A 25,384-nucleotide genomic window follows, 5' to 3' on the forward strand; every position below is an offset into this window, starting at 1 on the left:
AAGGGTTGGTCTTGCTGTCTCAAGGTGGTAGAGATGGAGGAGGTAGAAGGAGAGACAGGCACACTCAGTGTAACTTATATTGAAAAAAATCATCATATAAGTGGACCCAGTGCAGTTCAAACCCTTGTTGTTCAAGGGTCAACTAATTGTTTTTTTGCTCTGTGGAAAGCTTTATGGCTCTACTTCCAGTTCAGAAAGTGCTGAGCATGTGGAGGTAACTTAATTTGGCCTTCATTTTTCTGCTTATCTACATATGCATCTCAAAGTATTGTGAACCTTTTTGTACTTGGACCTGTTGATTTGTAGTCAGTTTTGAGATTTTCCTCCCTCTTCTAAAATACAGTACGACAGAATATTTGACATGTTTATAAATAAACATTTATACTGCCATTTCAAGAACATTATTTTGGGCTGGGTGTAGTAGTTTATGCCTGTAATCCTAGTGCTTTGGGAGGCCGTGGTGGGAGGATTGCTTGAGGCCAGGAGTTCAAGACCAGCCTGGGCAATGTAGCAAGACCCTGTCTTTAAAGAAAATTATTTTGGTAATGCTTTTAAGTGGTATTAGGTAATTTAAAGTTACAACTCAGGTACATAGTTTTTTTGGGAAAATGATACAGTTTTCTTTTTTGTTATATATATATATACACACACAAACTCTCTATTTCAAATTTTTGACTTTTTATATTAACTTGATATGAAGACTGAAATTGTTGGGTAAAATTAATTGTGGTTGATAATTAAGATTAACATATGCTCTCATGAGCTTTGAAAGAGGAACCATGAGTCAGACTGCTAATATTGATCATTCATTGAGTCATTTTACAAAATTATTTTCAAGTTACAGGTTGTTATTAGTGCTATGTTTGTGGCATCCTGTAACGGTATAGTGTAATTAGAGATCAGTCAATATGTAGTATTTTATCGTAATTTATTTTGCCTTTAATGTGTTTAGCCCAAAGCAGTGTCCACACCAGCACCAGCTACAACTCAGCAGTCAGCTCCTGCGAGCACTACAGCCGTTACTTCCTCTACCGCAACAACTGTGGCTCAGGCTCCAACCCCTGTCCCTGCTTTGGCTCCCACTTCCACACCTGCATCCATCACTCCAGCATCAGCGACAGCATCTTCTGAACCTGCACCTGCTAGTGCAACTAAACAAGAGAAACCTGCAGAAAAGCCAGCAGAGACACCAGTGGCTACTAGCCCAACAGCAACTGACAGGTAGGAACTGGATTCTAGGAAATTCTATCTCAAAATCCGTGTTTAACAGGAGCTTCATGCATTTATTTTGATTATTGTTTTGATTAAACTGACTATCTACTATGTTAAGCCATTTTTAAACGTTTGACTAAAACATATGCTATGTCTATTTTGATAGTGTGCTAAGGAGAATATAAGTACAAATTTTCATAATCAGATTTCTGTACTCTGTTGATTTGGGCAGGGTGGGGTGCAGTGGGAAGGAGAGAGCAGGTAAAAATCATTTTTTAGTAGAAACGTTAGGAAATACAAATAACCAAAATGAGTCAAGGATTATAACATGACATTGCCACCCTAATCATCATTTGTACTTGATCTGTATTCTTTGTGGTCGTTGTCATATATATCATAAGCATCCTTCCGTGTTAGTAAATCTTTCCAGTAGTTTATACATTGTGATTGGTTCTGACATTTGTTAGCTCTTGTAACCTGAACCTATGGATTATTTCAATTTTTCACTGTTGTATCTGTATCTTTGTGAACTTGTGTGGAAATTCAAGCTTCTGCCTGTGTAGATATTTAGGGGAAAAGGGGAAAAGAGTGTTGGGATACTTGAGGAGCAAGAAATAATTTCTTGTGGGAAGTTGACAGCAGAGACACCTCAACTAAGTGGCTACTTAGGCAGTTAGGATTATTGAGCAGTTTAAGACAAGATTTTTTTTTTTTCCTCCCCAGATGATCAGGTAAATTGACCAAATGCTTAAGTCAGAGAGGTCTCTTGGTTGGAAATCATTCAGCACAATTCCTTGATCTAAGAGCATGAGTTATATTATGACCAGCCTTCACTGGCACTACAGCTGTTTGTACTTTGTGACTTAGAGCAACTCAGGACCTCAGAGGTAGTAGTTACATGATCCTTGCAGTCAGAATCAGACACAGTGGAAAACTGCAGTGACTGGAAGGGTTAACAGACATGGAAAGGGGTTAAGATATATATGACAATGATCAGAAAGATATAGTTGTGATCCTTCATTTTAGTGTTCTGCCTTTGAGTGTGGTTTCTGTGTCTGACTTAGTCAACCGTGTTTGGAGGAGTCTGAGCCACCGGATTCATTGCTTACTCAGGGGTCTCTTTCTAAAGAATTGATTCCCTAAGAAGATAACACGGGTTTAGGCAATAAAATATTTGCGCTGTTACTTGCCTAGAACACTGCTTTAAGTATTCTGTGACACCATTGCCTAACTTGATCCATCTTTCCCATGTACAACTAGAAATGCATTCAACCATCTTATCCTAGTGGTTACCACGTACAGTCAGGTTAAGCTGTTACATCACAGAGCCGTTGATCAGGTCTGTGTGTGAGAGGGAACTTAGAAATTTAAAAAATTGGTTCACCAAAGCACTTAAATATTGCAAACTTAATACGTCTTAAGTCAATCGGCACAGTACATCTTATTCTTTTAATTGCTTTAAGCTCCTTTAAAAAAAACTTAGTGTGAGAATTTTAAAGTTGATCAATACATTTTAATGTACTAATGCCATAGATTTAAATTTGTTTCCTCATTAACTCTTTTTTTTTTTTTTTTTTTTTTTTTTTTTTTGAGACAGAGTCTCGCTCTGTCACCCAGGCTAGAGTGCAGTGGCATGATCGTGGCTCACTGCAGTCTCCACCTCCCGGGTTCAAGCGATTCTCCTGTCTCAGCCTCCTGAGTAGCTGGGATTACAGGTGTGAGCCACCACGCCCAGCCCATTAACTCTACTTTTATTTTCTTCCCGGAGTTGCAGTTTTACTTAACGTTATTCTAAAAAGAGCCAGGATTATCTTTTCAGACCTACAAAAGTTGCATAAGTAACTTGATGGTCGGTGATCCCGGAAAGCAGACACTAGAGTTTCTTAGTTGGACTTTGTATACCAACTGCTTATTCTTATTTCTGAAAATTTTACCTCAGAGAAATATAGAAAGAGAGGAATGAGAGAAACTCAGAAAACAAGCTGCTTAAATGTGTCTTAGTTCCTTTATCTTTGCTGGAAAATATCTACTGTCCTGTGAAACACAAAACCTAGTGAATAATTATCAGGAGATAAGCTGATAAGAGTTTGTGGAGTGTCGGGAAGTCTGTTTGTTATTAGGGGTTTGTTTCTTTAGGTCAATTTTGTTCTTTTAAAAATTGTCTATTACAGTGCAAATTCCACTTGATATCTACCTGAGAGGAACTGCACTTGTGCCCATGACCGTATTGTTTGTAATTAAAGGACAAATTGGAATCCTAAATTGACCTGTGGTTTATTCATAGTAGAGAACAGGACTACTCAAAGTGTAGTTGTCAATAGGCCGCATCAGCATCACTGGGAGTGTGAATTCTTGGGCCACCCTGGACCTGTAAATCAGAATTATCTGGGATTGGATCCCAGAAATCAGCAAGCCCTCCTGGTGAATACTTGGGATTCTTGAAATTTGTAAAATTTGAGAAACTCTGCTAACTGATACTGCAAGACAGTTAAAGTATGTACTATATAAGCATGTTAAATAAGTGTGGTTTTGAGGCTTTGTTATTGAGTGAAAAAAGCAGGTTGCAAAAGAGTATAGGTGATAACCATAAACCAGACAAAACCCATAAACAACATCGTACATTTTCTGTGGGTATGCATGTTAATGTGTAGAAGAGAAGTAGGCAAGCGTTGACATATAACTGATGAGTGGTTTCCTCTGTGGTTGGAGAGGGGAGAAGTAGTGAGACAGAATCAAGATTAAAGAATAGTGGTTAAAGTATAAGTACACCCAGTCTTATCTGTGGTGTTTAAAGAGAACTTTTTAAAGACAATGTGTGATAATAGTGTAAATTATTCTAAGGGAGACGAGTCTTCCCGGATTTTAAAATGTGTTATACAGTAGTGATTAAAACAGTTTGGAATGGCTCATATTACAAAGATTGGTCAGGGAAATCAACAGTAGCTTAGAAATAGACGCAAATAGATAGAGGAACTTAATAGAAAATAAAGATACAATTTCAGAACAATGTGGGGAAAATGCTGTTGAGATCTCATCATCTGGAATGAAAAAAGAATGACCCCTCATACTATACACCTGCAAAAATAAATTACAGATAGATATGGATTTAATGCAAAAGAAAAGCCGTAAACTAATGGAGAACAAGGGAACGAAAGAATAATCTTCACTTTGCGAAGTCATTCCTAAGCAAGACAACAACAACAACAAAAAAAGTTGTAACAGGAAAGATTGATAAATTTGACTACAGAAAGAATTTAAATGCAGGAAACCAAAGTACGCATTCCTTAATAAGAGCTTAATTTGGTCTTTTAAATGGAATACTGTGCATCTGTGGGAAGAAATTGAAGTAGATTTGATTGTGGCGACAGAATGATTGTTAAGTTAAAAAACACAAAAGCTTAAAAAACAAAACAACAAACAAAGTAAGACGCAAATTGTTATTCTTTTAAATAGAAATTGGTGTCATAGTGGTGGTCTCTGGGTTGGGGTAGGAAAAATTTAGTTTTTATATATTGTGCTTTTTGAAATTTTATTTTCTCTGCATTAGTTTTACAGTATATTTAATGAAGAACTTAAAAATTATACCAAAGGATTATATTAATCATAATATTCATATTGGGTGTTATGATGCCAGGCACTTTGCTAAGCAGTCTACTAGTGTAGCCCTACCCACAACACTCTGGAGTATATGATACTATCATTGACCATTGTACTGATGAAGAAACAGGCTTAGAAAGGTTCAGTAATTTACGAATCCAAACTTGGGTTTTCTGCTCTTACTATATACTACCAAGGACTTTCTCAGAACTGAAATATAATGGGTGTTTTTTTTAATTGAGACTCAGGTCTAAGTGTTTATGCGTGTCTGCTTTAATTTAAACTTGCAACTACTACCTTTACCACTGTTGTAAACTTAAGTTTATTTTTCTTTGGCCTGCTCTTCATGGTCTTTCATAATTTTCTTTTATTGCAGACTTCTCTGTAGTTTCCCAACAGAAACTTAATCTTTTTACACTGATTTTCATTACATTCAAACTTGGATTTAACCCATATCTACCTTTTTTGCATATGCTATATTTCTTTATTTGAATGTCTTCTTTCAGTGTCCTCGTTCAGAACTTATCTGTAAGATCTCATTATGTAAAGACTGTAGCCTAATTTGGTTTCTTCATGTGCTATTTTACTATATACTGCTTTTGATATTTCTTCTGGTGTGACTTGATTTATAAATTATTTAACTTCTCATGTAAATTACTTCAGGTAAATAATTGTGCATTATCTTTTTTGTATTCAATAGACAGATGCTGTCTGTTAGGATATTATTTTATATATTTTGACATTTAAAATGATGGATTCTCAGAATAGGAGGAGTACCAAGATTGAAAATTTTTCCCAAACCACAAATGTTGTAGATAAAGCTTTTGGATTTAATCTAGAAGAGACAGTTTAAATACTTTAGTCAGACTTTTATATTTAATTAAAATCAAAGAATCTGTTTACAAATTGGATAGTTACTAAACTAATGTAAATTAAATTGTATATACTTTTTAAAATGTGATTGTTTTAAAATCCTTTTACAGTACATCGGGAGATTCTTCTCGATCAAACCTTTTTGAAGATGCAACGAGTGCACTTGGTAAGTATCTACTTTTCCTTGTAAACAACCTGTAAAGAGATAGGTAAGAGGCTTCACTTTTCTAGATCGTGATAAAAGTGTTAATAATTTGCATGGTTATTTATAATCAAGCTGTAAAATGATTGAATTAAGTAATTCAATTAAGTGTTACTAAAGACTTTTAAATTAATATTTATGTATTGAGTTATTTAAAACTTGCTCTGAGTTGAGCATACTTGGTTAAAGCAAATAAATTTCCATTTTCCAGATGGAAATTTTAAATGTGATCCTAACATGGTTGATCTGTGTATGTATGGGTTTATTACAAAGGGTCTTTGAAATGGGTATGACATTTTTCTAGATCTGTCTCACACTTCATGTGTATTCACCTTCAGACTTAATTCCAACTTGATGGCACTGTACATTCCCATCTATATCATGTTGCTTGCATTGGCTTGCAGCAAAAATGCTTTTTTATCCCAACTTTGACCTGCTGAATAATGCCTTTCCATCTCCCGTCACTCCAGTCTATCAAAATGAAGCACCTTTTTTTTTTCTCCCATTGTAGCATCTCTGATATAGTTCCTGCTAATTACTGGTTTATTGGCTGGCAACTCCATTCCTACTGTTTGGTACTCTTAAATGGCAGGGAGGGAGAAAGCGAGGAATAGGTAGAAACAGCAGCTTTGGTGCAGTACAGGCTCTGGATTCCTGCTTAGCTTCTACAGCAGCAGAGTTCCAGCAGCAGTACCACCTCCTAGCATCTGAGTTGGTTCTCTGACCTAGTTGAGCTGGAACTCCGTGATGCCCTCGTTGCCATGGAAAATGGCATGTACATGTAGTAGCAAAACAGTAGTTTAAATTATCTAAGATTGCCTGGGTGTGCCAACCCCAGATTTTCATCTTTGAGGAACAGTGTCCTAAAACACTCTGCTGTCAAATACAGTATGAGTTAGTCTCCAGCCAGGAAAACAGAAACCACTCTATTTCAAACAGGGAAAGGCTTAATCTTAGGAAATTGTTAGGAATTGGAAGGGCTGGAGAATAGGATTACCCAGAGATCAGTAAACTGTCTGTGGCCTCGGGGCTGGAGCCAGCTGGCACTTGTGGCTAATGGTGCTGAAGGCTCTGGCTGTGGTCACTGCTGTTGCAGCTGTAATGCATTGATGCTCCTGAGTGGGAGCCTGGGAGGCCATGCTGTAGCTGCTGCTGCTACACTCAAGCCTCTGTGACTATGTCTTACTTCCCATTCTCAACTTTATGGTGTCGGGATCCCTCTACATTTTTATCTTTAATTTACCCAAGTCTCTATGTTGATTCCTGCTTTTTTATTTTATTCTGATTTATCTTGTTGCTGCACAAATTAACCTTGCTTCTTTAAACTTTCCTTCTTTGGCTTCTGTGACACCACTCTTCCTGATCCATACTTCAGGCTCTTCCTTCTCAAGCTTTTCTTTTCTTTTCTTCTTTTCTTTCTTTCTTTCTTTTTTTTTTTTTTTTTTTTTTTGAGATGTAGTCTCGCGCTCTCGCCCAGATTGGAGTGCAGTGGCGTGATCTTGGGTCACTGCAACCTCCACCTCCCGGGTTCAAGCAATTCTCCTGCCTCAGCCTCCTGTGTAGCTGGGATTACAGGCACGTGCCACCACGCCTGGCTAATTTTGTGTATTTTTAGTAGTGACGGGGTTTCACTGTGTTAGTCAGGATGGTCTCAATCTCCTGGCCTTGTAATCTGCCCGCCTCGGCCTCCCGAAGTACTGGGATTACAGGCGTGAGCCACAACGACCGGCCAGTTAATTCATTTTAGTTTACCTGACTATTAAATGTATGAGTTTTCTATGGTTCCATTCTAGGTCATAGTTCAGACTATGGGAATGACCAATACCATCCATATACTATGTAGATTCCCCAAATTATAGCTGCAGTACAGATCTCCCTCTGAACTCCCAAACTCGTATCTTGACATTGTCAACTAGAAAACTTAGAACCTCCATGACTTTAGGTTTCAAACTGACTCATTTTTTATTCCCTAGTCTGAGTCTTTCCTTTTGTTCCCTTCTTAATTGTACCATCAGTCATTCATCCACCCTCTGCCTCTTTTGGCCCAGTAAGTCTGTTTCTTTTCCTTTCTCTCCTCTCCCCTCTGACCTCTCTTCTTCCTTCCTCCTTCCCCCTTCCACTTCCTCCCATCATTCCACAGTTACTAATGACTCCCTCTCTTAAAGTCTCTGGAATATTTGTTTTCCCTGTCATTTAGTTGCCTTAGTTCGGGTCCTTATTTCACTTATACTCTTGCATTATCCTTATCCACCTGGTCTGCCTCTTCCTTACTAGAGTGTATTTTCTAAAAAGCAACTCTGATGGGGTCTTTGTTAATTCCTTTAATAGTTCCTCATGACCTAGAAAGTAAGTCCAGAGCTTATTCTTTTTAATTTTTAAAATTTGTATATATTTAGAGAGTACAGGTGCAGATTTCTTACATGCATATATTACGTGGTGGTGAAGTTTGGGCTTTTAGTGTAGCCATCACCTGAATAATGAACATTTATTGTACCAAAAAGGAAATTTTTGAACCCACACTCCACTCCCTACCTTTTGTCGTTTCCAGTGTGTATTATTCCATTCTATATGATGTGTGCCTATGGTTTAGCTCCAACTTGTGAGGACATGTGGTATTTGACTGTTTCTGAGTTATTTCATTTAGGATAGTGGCCTCCATAGTTCTATCGATGTTGCTGTAAAAAAGACATGATTTTATTATTTTTGGTGGGGGAGTACTTTTATACACACACACCCCATTTTCTTTATGTCATCCTCCATTTAATGATTCCATATCTTTACTATTGTGAATAATGCCATGATTAACATACAAGTGCAGGTATCTTTTTGATATAATGATTTATTTCCCTTTGGGTATATACATAGTAGTGGAATTTCTGGATTAAATGATAGTTCTGTTTTTAAGTTCTTTGAGAAATTTCCGTGCTGTTTTCCATCAAGGATATACTAATTGACATTCCCGCCGGCAGTATGTAAGCATTCTATTTGCTTCGCATCCTTGCCTGACATCTGGTGTGACATGGGACATCTCATTGTGGTTTTAATTTGCATTTCTCTGATGATTAGTGATGTTGAGCATTTTTTCATGTTTGTTGGCCACTTGTATGTTTTCTTTTGAAAAATGTCCAGTCATGGTTTTTGCCCACTTTTTAATGGGGTTATTTGGTTTTTTCTTGATGTTGAAGTTCTAGATAATAACACTTTGTTAGATTTCCTATGCCAGTGTCCAGAAGAGTTTTTCTAGGTTTTCTTCTCAGTTTTTTGTAGTTTCAGGTCTTAATATTTAGGCCTTAATCTGTTTTGAGTTAGCTTTTGTGTTTGATGAGAATTCTGGGTCTAGTTTCATTCTTCTAAATGTGGCTATCCAATTTCCCAGCACTGTTTGTTGAATGGGGTGTCCTTTCCCCCGTGCATGTTTTTGTTGACTTTGTTGAAGATCAATTTGGTTGTAGGGTATGCGGCTTTGTTTCTGGGTTCTCTATTCTGTTCCATTGATCGATGAGTCTGTTTTTATACCAGTACCATGCTGTTTTGATTACAGTAGCCTGGTAATAGTATTTGAAGTCAGGTAATATGATCAAAGCTTATTCTGAATGGCATATATAAAGTTCTTCATCACCACCTCTTTGGCCTCATTACTCTGTTTCTTGTCCAGTCTCTCTCGTTTTGTTTGTTTGTTTGTTTGTTTGACTCACTCTCTGTCTTTGTCACCCAGGCTGGAGTGCAGTGGCGCAGGCTCAGCTCACTGCAATCTCCGCCTCCTGGGTTCAAGAAATTCTGCCTCAGCCTTCCAAATAGCTGGGATTACAGGCACCTGCCACCATGCCCAGCTAATTTTTGTGTTTTTAGTAGATACGGAATTTCACGTTGGCCACGCTGGTCTTGAACACCTGACCTTAGGTGATTTCGCCCACCTCGGCCTCCCAAGGTGCTGGGATTACAAGTGTGAGCCACCATACCAGCCTCTCTAGTTCTTTTTACAAGTCATTTGCCTTTGGACTTTTAAGATCTAAAAAGTATCACACTGCTGATAGGTATTTTTTGAGATTCTATAATTTAACTAGGAAACATGATTTTAGGAGTCATAGTATAATGATTAGATGTGGAGACTTCACTATCAGCCTGTGTTTGTTTGTATCTCTGCACCATGACTTAATACTTTGACTTTTTTTTTTTTTTTTTTTTTTTTTTTTTTGGAGACAAAGAGTCTTGCTCTTTCACCAGGCTGGAGTGCAGTGGCATGATCTTGGCTTACTGCAGTCTCTGCCTCCGGGGTTCAAGCAGTTCTCCTGCCTCAGCCTCCTGAGTAGGTGGGACTACAGGCACGTGCCACCGTGCCCAGATAATTTGTTTGTATTTTTAGTAAAGATGGGATTTCACCATGTTGACCAGGATCTGCCCGCCTCAGCCTCCCAAGTGCTGGGGTTACAGGTGTGAGCCACCACGCCTGGCCTTTACCAAATTATTAATCTCTCCAAGCTGTAACCTCCTCATCTTTTAAAGGAGTTGAAATTAAACCTTTCTTATGAAGTAGAGAGGACTAAAAGAAAAACACCATGTTGAAATAGTGCAGTTCTGGTTTTCTGTAGCTCTTAATTTCAGTTGTATTGATACTGATTTCTGTATCTGGGAATTGGGTTACTGAAAGTGTATTGCTACTTGAGTTGCTTTGTGCTCAAATTATATCAGTAGATAAGAAAATGAATAATTAAAAATTATTGTTTTATGAGATGGGAAAAGGAAAGTCATTATTTTAAACAAGATATCAAATGATTAATCTTTTTGTGATATTTAGGGGTTTTTTAGCTATTAAACACCTTTATTTGGAAAGTTCTGCAGAAAAAAATTATTTATTCAACGGATACTCGGTGTCAGCTGTGTATCGGAAATATGCAAAATGGCATGGTTTTCTGCACAAACTTGCATTCAGTTGGGGCAAGAAAAAAATAATGAAACTTTAAAAGAAAAAAAGATAAATGATATTAAGAACACAAAGGGCGTCCCTAAAGAAAAAACAGAAGGCTACCTGGGATGGCTAGGCAATACCTTTTAAATATAGAACTGAAGCATGTTGAAGGAACCAGCCATGTAAAGATAGCTGGTGTTGTGTAAAGGCCCTGAGGCAGGAAAAGGTGTGGCCTGCTGAAATAACACCGGGAAGATGAGTGTGGTGGGTGGAGCATTGTTGAGGGCTGGGAGCCAGAAATTAGATGGGGGGTTTTGTGTGTGTGTATGTGTGTGTGCGTGTTGACTTTTGCAACTGGCTGAAGAATAGATTGTAGATATGGAGACAAGAGTTGGAAATGTAATCCCATGTACAGACTGTTGTTGTGGGCTTGTCTTCAGTGTTGACAGTAGAGAATGAAGAGATGGGTTTGGGGTGTAATTTAGAGATAGAACTTACGAGGTATGCTGGTAAATGAGGTGTGGAAGGAAGAGGAAAAGGAACTGAAATCCCCAGGGTTTCTGTTCAAGCACTTAGGAGGTGAATAGAGGTGTCATTTGTTTAAAGAGAGCAAACAGATAATGGTGGGACACATTTGAGAGGGAAATCTGAATTGCAATTAGTTGAGGAATGAGTGGAATGTGAGAAAATGGACATGTGTTCAATAGCTGTGGCTGTGATGGGAAGAGAGCAGATGGTTCCTCAAAGAGGAATTAAGATGAAGTCAAAGGAGGGAGGTGTGTTTTTGTTTTAGGGTGAAATATAGGACATAGTTAACTACTGACCCAGGATAATTACACAGAGGGGGAAAGGTGTTGGTGGAGAAGAGAGGATAACCAAATCCAGTTTGGTAATGGTCCCCAGAACACAAGCGGAAGAGACGATAGTTTTAAGTAAGGTAAGTTTATGAGGAAAATAACTTTCATTTATTCAGAGTGTTGTCTGTGCTGAGAGGAGGGAGCATAGGAGTCTGTAAGAAGTGACTTGTTGGAATATTAGCGCTTAGGGCATTTTACCAACTTTGTATAGTGTACAAGATTTTAACTTTCTAGCTCCTAACCTCTTTCCCCACTGTTCTAGTTATATAAGGTATCAAAGGGAAACTGAACTTGTTGCATCAGAGTTGATGGTTTGAAATGCCATCCCTTCCCCAGCATGTTTTCAGAATTGTGTCTCTTCTTACCAGTTGCCTTCTTTGACCTCCCGATTCTCCCTTCCCTTTGTACCTCATTTTTCTGTTATACTCTGAAACGTATTATATGAGTTTCCTGTTGCTACTGTAGTAAGTTAACACAAACTTAATGGTGTAGAACAACACAGATTAACTATCTTCTAGTACTGTAGGTTAGAAGTGAGACACAGGGCTCACTGTACTAAAATTAGGGAGCTGGAGTTCCTTTTTGGAGACTCCAGGGAAGAATTTTTGTCCTGATCCTGTCCAGTTTCTAGAGACTGTTCACATACCTTGGCTGGTAGCCCCTTTCTCCATCTTCAAAGGCAACAGCATAACATCTCTCATCCTGGTTTTGTCTCCTCCTCCTCACACCTGTTTCTCTGACCTTCTCACCGGCCTCCTCCTACTGTTCTTAAGGATTCATGTCATTATGCTGGACACACTTAGATAATCCGGAATGAGGTCTCTATCTTAAAGTCAGCTGATTAGCAACCTTAATTTTATCTGTAACCTCAATTTCCCTTTGCCATGTAGCCTATTTATAGGTTCTAGGAATCAAACCGGAGGGCATCTTTGGGGGACCATTACCTACTACATGTATGTTGTAATTTATACTGTTACTCATCTTTGTATTCCTAGCACAGTTGTGCCTGAAATGTTGTATACATGAATCAAGAAATGTATAGAGAATGCTTATTTATTAAATGTTCCTTTTCTTTCCCCTCCACCCTCCCTTTTTAGTGACGGGTCAGTCTTACGAGAATATGGTAACTGAGATCATGTCAATGGGCTATGAACGAGAGCAAGTAATTGCAGCCCTGAGAGCCAGTTTCAACAACCCTGACAGAGCAGTGGAGTATCTTTTAATGGTGAGAAACATGTTTTACTTTACTTCATTCTAGTTGTTTAAGATCAAAATCTCAAAGAAACAGATTTTAAAGGACCACTTCACCTGTATGATATATGCTAGATGATACACAGTGCTTTTTTTTCTAGTATGTTTGTATTTTGTGTTAATAAAATGTAACCTTTTTTAATATAGTGGTCCAGCATTGTAGTAGCTTTTTAGGTACCACTGTGCATGAATTATTAAGAACAAACATTTTAAGCTTGAGAATTCGGGCCAAATTCTTTTGCTTATACTATGTATATATCTGTAATAAGTTGCCAGCTTTTTAAAATCTGGGAAATTTCACATATAAGTACAGATTTCTGGTTTATCTGGACAACTTTGGATCCCAGATTTTTGCAAGGGATTAAGGAAAATATTTTAGATCATAGAATCTAATTCATTATCCTCTGATTCACTCTGTTACCAATGTAACATCACGCATTTAACCAATGATGTTACTTACCTGGTTCCATTAGCATTTGAATTTGTTTTTATAGTCAGTAGGAGTTGAGGGACTTTTTGAATAAGGTTTTCTTTTTTTACCGGTAATGGGAGTTTTTGAGAAATAGATTGTTGTGGACATTGACTGAAACACTTGGTATTAAGATGAAAGTCTGCTAGTTTTACAGATGTGACACAGGCTAAAGTAATTGAATTAACTTTTAAAAAATCTTCTATAATTGTCTGCTGTTTTGGAGTATTATCGAAGTCTGAATTGCCCTAAATACCATCTTAGAGTTGCTCTTTTTGTATCTTAGAGTTAACTCTTTTGGCAATTAATCCACAGTTTAACCCATTCCTTTATGTCTAGGTTGTCCTTTGTGTCTAAGTTGTACTTCTGTTAAAAATTCCTTTCAGGTAGCTGGCTAGTTTCAGAAGAGTCAGTTATAAGCCTTATAACTGTACTCTGCCTCCACCATTTATTTGCCCATGCATTTGGATGTGAAGTTCACAAAACCTTTTCTTAGCATATTATTTTATCTTTTTAAATTCACTTTTTCATTGTCTTCTTGAGTAGTGTCTTTAAATGCTGGCAGTTTATCCAGTTTGTTTGGAATTCTGGAATTAATTGTTGTGAATTTGTTTGGTGAGGGGTGCATACCCTAAACAGATTGTATAAAAGTATTAGCTTTTATGGAGTGGCTTTCATTTACACTTGATTTAGAATTCTGCATAAGTTCAACGGTATCAGTTATTGTGATCTAATGGATGTGGAGTTTTGAGGTATAAAAAAAAAGAATCATTGTCACCAAAGTTGCCAAATGCTAAAACTGCTGTATAGCATCAAATGCAAATAAATAGATGAGTCATGAGTTCATCAGACATTTTATAACTAAAATGTTTTTTATATGTTTGCTGTTTGTTTCATAGACTGGAGGGGAAAAGTTGCCTTTAACTGTTACTAGTTAACAGATAAGGTGAATGGGTGGAAAGAAGAAATGTTGAGCACTTATCTAATAAGAAGCTATGTAACGTGTGAGAATAGAGGTTGATCTGTAGCAATGAAGATTAACTTTTTAGTTTTATAAAACAGAATTTGATGGACCCTCTGGATCCTAAATTTGTATGTAGTTTGTTAGCACTTAAATAACTGACCATCTAAGTTAAGGGTTTGAAATGATGAACTCATTCAAAAACATTGGTTTTAATGCCTGGAGTGACATCTAATGCATGCAGCCATTTTCCTGCTGTGTTGCCCTTCATCCTTTATATGTTGTTGCTTTTGGCTTCTAGCTTATTAGGAAATGGAAGCATTTATCATCTTATTCAATTGTAATACTTGGTTCTTTATTCTCTTCTTTTCAAAATCTATAAGAACTTGATAAAGACTTTTTTAAATTTTTAAATGACAAGTCTTATCAACCATGTGCATCAAAATAGATGTCCCAAAATATTTTAGTGCTTGCAGTTTTAAGCTCTTAATAACTTTAAAAGATAAGTACTATAAACTTACAAAAGGCATCACCTAAAAACTAAATGGTTTCAGTTTATTTTAGATCAATTTTGTGCATTTTGAAAAATTAAATTTTTGGAAATACTTGAGTAGCTCATATTTATGAGATACTTTGACACTTTCTCAAAGAAACGCTTTATTCAAAAGTATGTCAAATTTATGAGATACTTTCTGAGTGACACTTACTCAGTACCATGGATCAGTAGAGGAGATCCTCCTGCCTGACCGCTGTGTACCTGGTCTGTATCCATTAGATATTTTTTCCCCAGGAATCATTTCAGAACTGTCAAGTGTGCATCAAAAACTCTTTTTTTGGATTATCTTAAGCCCGGGTTGCAAATTCAATCCTTTTTGTTACTGAGTAACAGCTGATGAAGATTTCTAAGAAGTTAAAAAGTCAACTGAAGTAATAGCTGGCACAAAAACCTTTGGTTATGTTCAGTTTTAAGAAGGTACATGTATCAGTATTTTTCAAATTTGACGCCAATTACGTGTGCCTGGTAGGCATCTTATTGGACAACACAGGGAAAATTTCCATCATCATGGAAAGTTCTGCTGGACAGTGCTGCTTTGCATTATTACAGCAATGTGGGTTTTTCTATAATGCACACAGGTCATTTCTAATCTAATTTTAATCCATGCAGCTTAATAATCCTTTACTTTTAATTGAAGCAGACGTCTGTTTGATGCTTTTGAAAATCAGACAAGATGTTAAATAGACTATAAATCTTTTACTCTGTATAATATTAAATTTTGCCTGAAGGGATATCTTAAAGCTTGGAAATTCTGTTATAGGGAATCCCTGGAGATAGAGAAAGTCAGGCTGTGGTTGACCCCCCTCAAGCAGCTAGTACTGGGGCTCCTCAGTCTTCAGCAGTGGCTGCAGCTGCAGCAACTACGACAGCAACGACAACAACAACAAGTTCTGGAGGTAAAGTGGAATCTTTTGGATGGAGAAGGAATGGCCCTGAATTTTTACTGTAAAATGATTTAATCTGAAATACTTCAGAAATGAGGTTCATTCCCAGAGCAGCTGAATGATTCATTAAGTTCTCTCTTCACTAATGTTTGAGAAAGGCCCAAAAGAAAGTCTCTCAAGTGGATGTAAAAGGTATCCTTGCTGATATTAAACATCAGTTGCAGTTTTGTCAGAGGGCATATTCTGTTTTATTTGTTTTAAGGAAAAGATGCTTTCCAGTTTGTATTTAGTGTTACTTTCTGATGCTGTTCAGAATGGTTTGCTCACTTTGTCTCGTAACTCTCTCCATAAATTTTACAAAGTGTATGTAATTTCAAAGCCAGCAGGATTTCACTAGTTAATACAACCAAGGAAATGAGACCTTGAGAGGTTTCAAACCTTGTATCTAGAGGAGAAAGCAGAGCTTGAATTGAAGTCTCCTTACTGGGGTACTGACCATACCCACACATTGCTATAGGTCTGACTACAGAGCAGAACCTGGAACCTGCGGTCGGCTTAGGATTTACGCAGTGTTCTCCTTCGTTCGTTCTTCTGTGTATTAATAAAGTAATATAAACTGTTGATCTTGAAAAGGCCATTCTTTTATGCATTTCCTAGCTCTGATTATGATAGTCACCTCTGGTTGACAGAGGTCACTCAGTGCTTTGTGTACAGTCTCCAGAGGACAGGCCTTTTGTTTGTTGTGATTCAGCATGGGAGTGGAAAGAGATGGCCACAGCTCTGCTTTGGATTTGGGGTTCTGTTCCTTTCAGCACTTATTAGGTAACATAGTCTCTAAGTCTCATTGCCTTCACCTATAAAGCTAGTATTATATATGGAAGAATAAAAAACCCATGTGCTATGGTCATTTCAGTTTGAATGATTGTCTTCCTGAATAGGAAATTACAACATACATCTAAAAATTCTCTTTTCTTCATTAGTAATCTCAAAAATATAATTCCTTTATGTACGATTTTTGGTTTCCTGTAGCATACCAGAGAAGTACCAGCACCCTGAAAAAGCCACAAGTTCTGTATTTTATATTTTATTTGGCATTACTAACATTTATTATTGTGAATGGATTTTAGACTGAAGAGTTTAGGTATATTAGTACTAGATTGCCATACAGCTTATAAAGTAGTGAGTTTTTGTTTTTGTTAGTTGTGGTGTATATTTTTCTTAGGAACTTTTAAGCAACAGGAATAACTTTTAGTACTTTTTATTTTGATAGAACACGCGTAGCGGACAAGTTTCTAGGATTATTTTATAACATTGAGTGCCAAGGGCGATTATAGGCAAGTTTGGTTCATGTTACAGTCAGCGTTCTGCACTCCCTGCATTTGCTAATAGGAGTAATTTTTGCCGTATAAAACTTGCAAGTTGATATGGTCGGAAGATTTCATCATTATTTACTTCATTTATTACATCTGAGAAATCATTTTTTACTTGATAGTGTTTGCTGTGTAAATGTATTGTTTAACCACTCTTTGTATATGTATTTACTGCTTTTGTTTAAAAACGTTTATGTGTATTTTAGGACATCCCCTTGAATTTTTACGGAATCAACCTCAGTTTCAACAGATGAGACAAATTATTCAACAGAATCCTTCCCTGCTTCCAGCATTACTACAGCAGATAGGTCGAGAGAATCCTCAGTTACTTCAGGTGACTAATCAGTGTCAGTTTCACAAGTAGGTTAGAGTGTATCACATTTTGAAAAAGTCCATGAACGGTCCTTCCCCGCCTCAAATACAACTCTGTATTTGAGAATGGTGAATGTATTCTTCCAAGCTACACTTAGTAAAATATTGTAATCTGGATAGGTGTACTCAAATAACAGTTGGGATATAGAGGTTGGGTTAAATTAAGTTGACCAAATAATAATAAGTTTGGGAAACATTTTATATTTCCTTCTTGGAGATTCCCAGTAGACATTAATATGTTAAAGAATTTGGGAAGCTGTTTAACAAAGAAACTGCCTAACTTTAAATCACTTTTCACAAGCTTATTTCTTAGTTCCTTTTTCTTAGGAACTTCTAAGCAATAGGAACAACTTACTCTTAGAAAAAATAGGTGTGGGGCTTCTTTAATGCTCAGATCACCAAGTATTTTGAATTTTATACAGCATTTTAGTGCCCACTAGTGTGGAAGGTAAAAATATATGCAAGTATAAAGAATAAGTTCTGTTCTTACAGTGCCACAGTAGTTTGCTTGTTTGTTTTTTAGCACAGGAGGCTCAGAGCCTTAAGAATTTGAATTTCTTCACTGTTTACTTTGCCCAAAAGTACTGCATTTCTTTACTAATGTACAAGAAATCACATCCTTCCAAAGACTGAATAATCCAGAATCCCTAAAATACTACGTTTGCAAAAGTGTAGCCTTTTCTCTTAGTAATATTTAGAATTCCTCTGTTCCTGTAGATGCTTAATATCAATGTATTATTTTTCTCTGTCATTCACGTCACCACAGCAAATTAGCCAACACCAGGAGCATTTTATTCAGATGTTAAATGAACCAGTTCAAGAAGCTGGTGGTCAAGGAGGAGGAGGTGGAGGTGGCAGTGGAGGAATTGCAGAAGCTGGAAGTGGTCATATGAACTACATTCAAGTAACGCCTCAGGAAAAAGAAGCTATAGAAAGGGTGAGTTTAAAACTTTAAAAAAGTTAGTTCTTGGCTGGGCTCACGCCTGTAATCCCAGCACTTCGGGAGGCCAAGGTGGGCGGATCACCTGAGGTCAGGAGTTCAAGACCAGCCTGGCCAACATGGTGAAACCTCATCTCTACTAAAAATACAAAAATTAGCTGGGAGTGGTGGCACGCACCTGTAATCTCAGCTACTTGTGAGACTGAGGCAGGAGAATTGCTTGAACCTGGGAGGCAGAGGTTGCAGTGAGCCAAGATTGCGCCACTGCACTCCAGCCTGGGCAACAGAGTGAGACTCTAAAAAATTCCTTAGTCACACTAGCCCCATTTCAAGTGCTCAGAAGTCACATGGGGTTAGTGGCGGCTACTATTGGATAGAACCAGTGTAGAACATTTTCATTTACTGGAGATAGTTCTGATGGACAGAGCCAAATAGAGCATTGCCCTATGGATTGCAGTAAAGATAGTCTCCTCTTAACCCTGTTCCGCCATCTTGTCTTCTGTGAAGCCAAAGGACAAGCAGTAAAGGTATAATTTTATTGCTGTGTTAAAATTCAAGAAGAAAAAGTCTTAGAAGTAAATACCCAATTCTAGATTTTTTTCGGGTTTTTATTTGTATTTATTTTTTATCTATATTAAACATCAGAAATCTGCTATCCTGATTCCAGTAACCTAGTTTTTATATCGTGATTAGTCATTCTTTTTCTCCCTCATTTTTACAATAAACAGGGAATCGTAGTAATCATAATACTTGCCCTGTCTTATCTTCTTACTAAGTGTTTTGACGTGGAAATCAGATAAAGTGCATATTAGTATGGCTTTCTAAGTAAGTTTTGAAATTGGGAAGTGTTAATTGTTCCCATTTTATTATTGTTTCCCAAGATTGTTTTGGCTGTTCTGGATCTTTTACATTCTTGCACAAATTTTAGCATCAGCTTGTCTGATTCCTGCAAAAAAAAAAAAAAATTCTGGTTGGGATCTTGATAGGGATTGTTTTATTCTATAGATGAAATTTGTGGAGTATTGCCATATTAATAATAAGATTTTTCTATAATTTCTTTCAGTAGTGTTCTGTAGTTTTCAGTGTAGAAGTTGTGCACTACTTTTTAAAAAATTATTCCTAGGTATTTTTATTCTTCTTGATGCTATTATAAATGGATTTTTCTCTTAATTTCATTTTCAGATTGTTCATTGTTAACTATATAAAAAGACAATTTAATTGTGTTTATTGATCTTTTATCTTAAAACCTTCTTGAACTCTTATTTATTCATTAAGTAGTTTGTGCATGTGTTCATTAGGATTTTCCATATACAAGGTCATGTCATCTGCAGATAGAGACAGTTTTACTTCTTTTCCAATATGGATACCTTTTATTTCTTTGTCTTGTCTAATTGCCCTATCTGGAGCCTCCAGTATATTATTAGACTAGCAAGAACCAACAACATCCTTGTCTGGTTCTTGATCTTAGGGGAAAGCATTCAGTCTTTCATCACTAAGTATGATGTTATCTGTGGGTTTTTTGTGGATGCCCTTTATGAGATTGAAGAAATTCCCTTCTATTCCTAGTTTGTTCATCAGAAAAAGGTGTTGGATTTTGTCAAATTTTTTTTCTTTTTTTATTAAGATAATCATGTGATTTTTGTCCTTTAGTATGCTTTTATTACATTGATTGGTTTTTGTATGTCGAACCAACCTTGCATTTCTGGGATAAATTTTACTGGTCACAACGTATGATCCTTTTTATACGTTGCTGGATTTAGCCTGCTTGTATTTTGTTGAGGATTTTTGCATCTGTTCATAAGTCATATTGGTCTGTAGTTTTTTTTGTGATGTCTTTGAATTTGGTGTCTGGGTAATACTGGCCTCTTAGAGTAAGTTGGGATTTATTCTCTCCTCTTCTGTTTTCTGGAAGTATTTATTAAGAATTGGTGTTAATTCTTTGAACAGTTGATAGAATTCATCAGTAGTCTGGGCCCGGGCTTTTCTTTTTGGGAAGTTTTGTGATTACTGATTCAGTCTCTTGTTACTTGTCTATTCTACTTTTCTGTTTCTTTTAGAGTCAGTTTTGGTGGTTTTTAACTTGGAATTTGTATATTTTATCTGAGTTGTCTAATTTGTTGGCATGCAGTTGTACATATTTCCTTATAATCATTTTCTTCTTTTGTTAAAGTAGTAATATTCCTGCATTTATTCCTGATTTTAGTAATTTAAGTCCTAAGATTTTTGTTTTTTCCCTTCAGTTTAGCTAAAGGTTTTAATTTTGTTGATTTTTTTTTTTTAATGATAAAAATAACTTTGGGTTTTGTTGATTCTCCCTATTGTTTTTCTAGTCTTTTTTTTTTTTTTTTTTTTAAGTCTCTCTAATGTTTATTTCCTTCTTGCTTGCTTTTAGTTTGTTCTTCCATTTTTAGATTAGGTTTAGTTTAGATCTTCTTTGTTTAGTTTTAGATTAGATTATTATCTATCTTTGTTAGGATAGATGTTTATAGCTATAATATTCCTTCTGTGTTTATGCTATAGCAGCATTCCATAGGTTTTAGTATGTTGTTTTGCTTTCTTTAATCTCAAAATGTTTTTCAATTTCCCTTTTGGTTTCTAATTTAATTCATTTGTTATTTAGGATTGTGTTAATTTCTACAAGTTTATGAATTTCCCACATCATCTCCTTTTCTAAATTTATTCCATTATAATCAGAGAATATACTTTCAATACTTTTCAACTTTTTGAGGTTCGTTTTGTGGCCTAACATGGTATTTCTGAAGAATGTTCTATGTATACTGAAGAAGAATATAATGTAGTTCTTATTGTGGTCTATACCTGATAGATCTAGTTTGGTGTCAAGTCTTCTTCCTTAGCTGTTTTATCTATTATTGAAGGTGGGGCTATAGATTTCTCTAACTATTATTGTTAATTACCATTTCTACCTTTAATTCTCAGTTTTTATTTTATGTATTTTGTGGCTCTGTTATATATGTTTATAATTGTTGTGTCTTCCTGATCCTTTTTTATCATAAAATGCCTTTTGTTTATAGTAACAATTTTTATCTTAAATCTGTTTCATCTGATATAGTCATTCTAGCTCTTTTTTGGTTACCATTTGCATGGTATATACCTTTTTCGATCATTGTGTCTTTGAATCTTTAAATTGTGTGTTTTGTAGAAGCAGGCAGTTGGATTATACCCTTTACTTCACCTATCCTAGCTTTAATCTGGATAAAACCCAGATAACAAACGGATTTTTTAATTTCTTCTCCTTTCATAGATCAGTAGTTATTCGTGATGAATTCGGATTTTTGCCCAAATTTTAAGGGTCATTTCCGAATATAATCTAACAGCAGTCCTCAACCTTTTGGCACCAGGGACCAGTTTTGTAGAAGACCTTTTTTTCTACCAACAGAGGTGGAGTGGGCGCGGTGGTTTTGGGATGAAACTGTTCCACCTCCGATTATCAGGTATTAGTTAGGTTAGGAAGTGGGGCGGGGTGGTGGTTTGGGGCTGAAACTGTTCACCTCACATCATCAGGCATTTGTTAGGCTATCATACGGAGCACAGAACCCAGATCCCTCACATGCACAGTTCACAGTAAGGTTCATGCTCCTATGAGAATCTAATGCTGCCGCTGATACGAAAGGAGACGGAGCTCAGGTGGTAATTCGAGTGATGGGGAGCAGCTGTAAATACAGATGAAACTTCACTTGCTCACCCACTGCTCACCACCTCCTGGGTGGCCCAGTTCCTAACAGGCCAATGGGTGGTGCCAGTTTGCGGTCTGGGGGTTTGGGACACATGATCTGACTCAAGGTGATTGAGACAATTGAGGAAGGTGACATTTGGCTGAGTTTTTAAAGGCTTTTAAAAGCAGTGAGTATTGTCACAAGTGGTTTTTAATAGACTAGGAAAATGAAATTAAGTAGCTAGTATTACCATTTAAAATGCTGTGACTGTTAAGCAGATAAAAATAGAACACTGTCTTTACTTCAGAATGTACCGTGTGTTATTACTACTAATTGGTCACCTAGTTTTCTAGTATGGAGTGTTGAATAAAGCAAGGAGATTGAGAGTGATGTTTGATCCAAATGAAAGACATTAGTTGGCATTAATAAATAAAACATTTGCTTTTAATTTACAAATAATTAGATGAGGTGGTTAAACTATACTCCAGGTACTCTCATCCTTATCTTCACTCTTAATATACTAAAAACCATTTGATTTACACATATCTGTAGTCATTTATTTTTAAACCATAGCAATTAGCAACTAATGTTTAATTAGGCCAAAGAGTATTTGCATAGTATCTCTTAAGCTTTAACTAGAAAACAAAGACTTTTTTAGGCTATTAGTAAAGGAAAGGGTCTAGATTCCATCAAATCGCTTGGGTTGGGCAGTAAATCCATATTCAGATAGAGATGAATTCATGTAAAATTCTCAAGAGCTTTTTTGGGTTGCAGTATGTTTTTGAGTAATGATCTGTCTTTAGTGCTGTGCTGGAATCTGTAATATGTAAGTAAATTAAATGTGCCATAATTGGTGTGTTGGATTTATATTTTTTTCCTTTTTCTTCCAGTTAAAGGCATTAGGATTTCCTGAAGGACTTGTGATACAAGCATATTTTGCTTGTGAGAAGAATGAGAATTTGGCTGCCAATTTTCTTCTACAGCAGAACTTTGATGAAGATTGAAAGGGACTTTTTTATATCTCACACTTCACACCAGTGCATTACACTAACTTGTTCACTGGATTGTCTGGGATGACTTGGGCTCATATCCACAATACTTGGTATAAGGTAGTAGATTGTTGGGGGTGGGGAGGGAGGGATCTAGGATATAGGGCAGGGATAAATACAGTGCATGTCTGCTTCAACTAGCAGATGCCGCAACTCCACACAGTGTGTAAAATATATACAACCAAAAAATCAGCTTTTGCAGGTCTTTATTTCTTCTGTAAAACAGTAGGTAACTTTTCTTAGGTTTCACTCTTTTTAGTGTACTAGATCCAGAAACTTAGTGTAATGCCCTGCTTTATATTTCTTTGACTTAACATTGGTTTCAGAAAGAATCTTAGCTACCTAGAATTTACAGTCTCTGTTTCATAGCAACACTGGATAATGGCTTTGTGAAATTAAAAGAATTTTTGTAGCGACTGTAAACAGAAATGCCAAATTATCAAAGGTTAATTGTTGCTGCTTCAAAAATAAGTATAAAATTAATGTGTAAGGAAGCCCATTCTTTCATGTTAAATACTTGGGGTGGGGGGGAGAAAGGGAACCTTTTCTTAAAATGAAAATAATTACTGCTATTTTAAAATTTCTTGATCATTGAATGTGAGACCCTTCTAACATGATTTGAGAAGCTGTACAAGTATAGGCAGAGTTATTTTCCTGTTTACATTTTTTTTTGTTTGTTTTGGGGAAAAATTGGTAGGTGTCTAATTACTGTTTACTTCATTGTTATATTGCAGTAAAAGTTTTAAAACAACCATTGCATGTTTGCTTTTGATGTATCCCTTTGTGAAATTAGCACTTTTGGGGCCAATGGAGAAATGCAGCATTCACTCTCCCTGTCTTTTCCCCTTCCCTCAGCAGAAATGTGTTTATCAGCAAGTCGTGAGTCAAACTGCTGCCTTTTTAAAAACCCACAAAATGCTGATTCAGTTCAAAATTAATGCAAATGTTTCAAAACTGGGTTTCTGATATTTGTAAATGTGTTTCTTTATTAGATAAGAGTGTATTACCATTAAAGTCATTAGTATAATATCGCTTTCAAAAAGAGATGGTAGAGAAAACTATAATCCAGCATCTTTTATTGCATTGGAAAGACTGGCAAAATCTTTTGGAAGGGTTGGGAGATGTGGCTGGAAAGTACTTTGGAAAATATACAATCAAGATATCTCATGGCATATTAAAAGAAAAATCTTAATAGCAGTGTTGGCTTTTATTTGGATTTTTTCATCTCAGTTTTTCCTTTGGAATCTCCTTCATTGGCATTGTTATTTGATCATAAACGGGGTAGATGTGTACTTGTTCAGTTTTTCAAATCTGTTTTCCTGAGTATAAATAAGAGTATTTAAAGAAATAATTTGGGTTGTTTTTGTTTTTTGTTTCCTTTTTTTTTTGTTAACCATCTGATACTAAGATGATGAATTTGCACAGATTTCTCTCTGCATAATTTCTCAATATTTTTAGCACAGCATGGTGATGACTTTAAGGATTTACATCACGTACTCATAACCTATTTCTTATGAAAATAAATGAAACTGGCTGGGTATGGTGGCTAACACGTGTAATCCCAGCACTTTGGGAGGCCGAGGCGGGCAGATCACTTGAGGCCAGGAGTTCGAGACCAGCCTGACCATCATGGCAAAACCCCATCTATACTAAAAATACAAAAATTAGCCAGGCATGGTGGCGCACGCCTGTGGTCCCAGCTACTTGGGAGGCTGAGGCATGAGAATTGCTTGAACCCGGGAAATGAAGGTTGCAGTGAGCCGAGATCACACCACTGCCATAAACATGACAGGCTTTTGGACTTTGTATTACCTGTATGTTTTATAATGGATCATGCATAATTTCTCAGGAGAATAAAATGAGAATTCGTATATACGTTCATCATTCAAGTCAGAGCAATGAGTTGGGAAAAGAGGTGGCATTTCTGGTCGGATAATGGAATACTCTCATTTATTTTATGACATTCTCTGTCTACTCAGAGCATAGTGAAAACTGGAAACAAAAAAAAAACAGCAGCCTCCTCCTTGGAAAGTGACAGCAGAAGGTGGCATGGAGCTTTTGTCCTTGGACAACAAATCTGGATATACTAGGATTAATAATTATCGGAAGACAGCTCAGGCCAAGTTTTGATCGTTCCTTACAGTACCTTGTTTATCTGCTTCTTAAAGAATCAGCCAAGACACCATAAAAGAAATAGGCTTTTTGTGCCTT

The 25,384-nt window shown here is 36.5% G+C and overlaps 1 protein-coding gene across 3 annotated transcripts in view; it reads left to right on the top strand.

Annotated features, from left to right (window-relative positions):
* The window catches only part of LOC105481036 (RAD23 homolog B, nucleotide excision repair protein), a 46,467-nt gene extending 22,097 nt beyond the window's left edge, over window positions 1-24,370 (top strand). For all 3 annotated transcript variants that reach the window (XM_011740286.2, XM_071078114.1, XM_011740287.2), the window contains 7 exons: window positions 953-1,221; window positions 5,793-5,848; window positions 12,745-12,872; window positions 15,645-15,780; window positions 17,345-17,472; window positions 18,277-18,447; window positions 23,015-24,370. In XM_011740286.2, coding sequence (XP_011738588.1) covers window positions 953-1,221; window positions 5,793-5,848; window positions 12,745-12,872; window positions 15,645-15,780; window positions 17,345-17,472; window positions 18,277-18,447; window positions 23,015-23,128 — 1,002 coding nt within the window. In that variant the 3' untranslated portion in view covers window positions 23,129-24,370. The remainder of the gene's footprint in view (window positions 1-952; window positions 1,222-5,792; window positions 5,849-12,744; window positions 12,873-15,644; window positions 15,781-17,344; window positions 17,473-18,276; window positions 18,448-23,014) is intronic.
* Window positions 24,371-25,384: the final 1,014 nt, after the last annotated feature.

This window comes from Macaca nemestrina, chromosome 14 (genome assembly GCF_043159975.1).
Source record: "Macaca nemestrina isolate mMacNem1 chromosome 14, mMacNem.hap1, whole genome shotgun sequence".
Classification (NCBI taxonomy): Eukaryota; Metazoa; Chordata; class Mammalia; order Primates; family Cercopithecidae; genus Macaca; species Macaca nemestrina.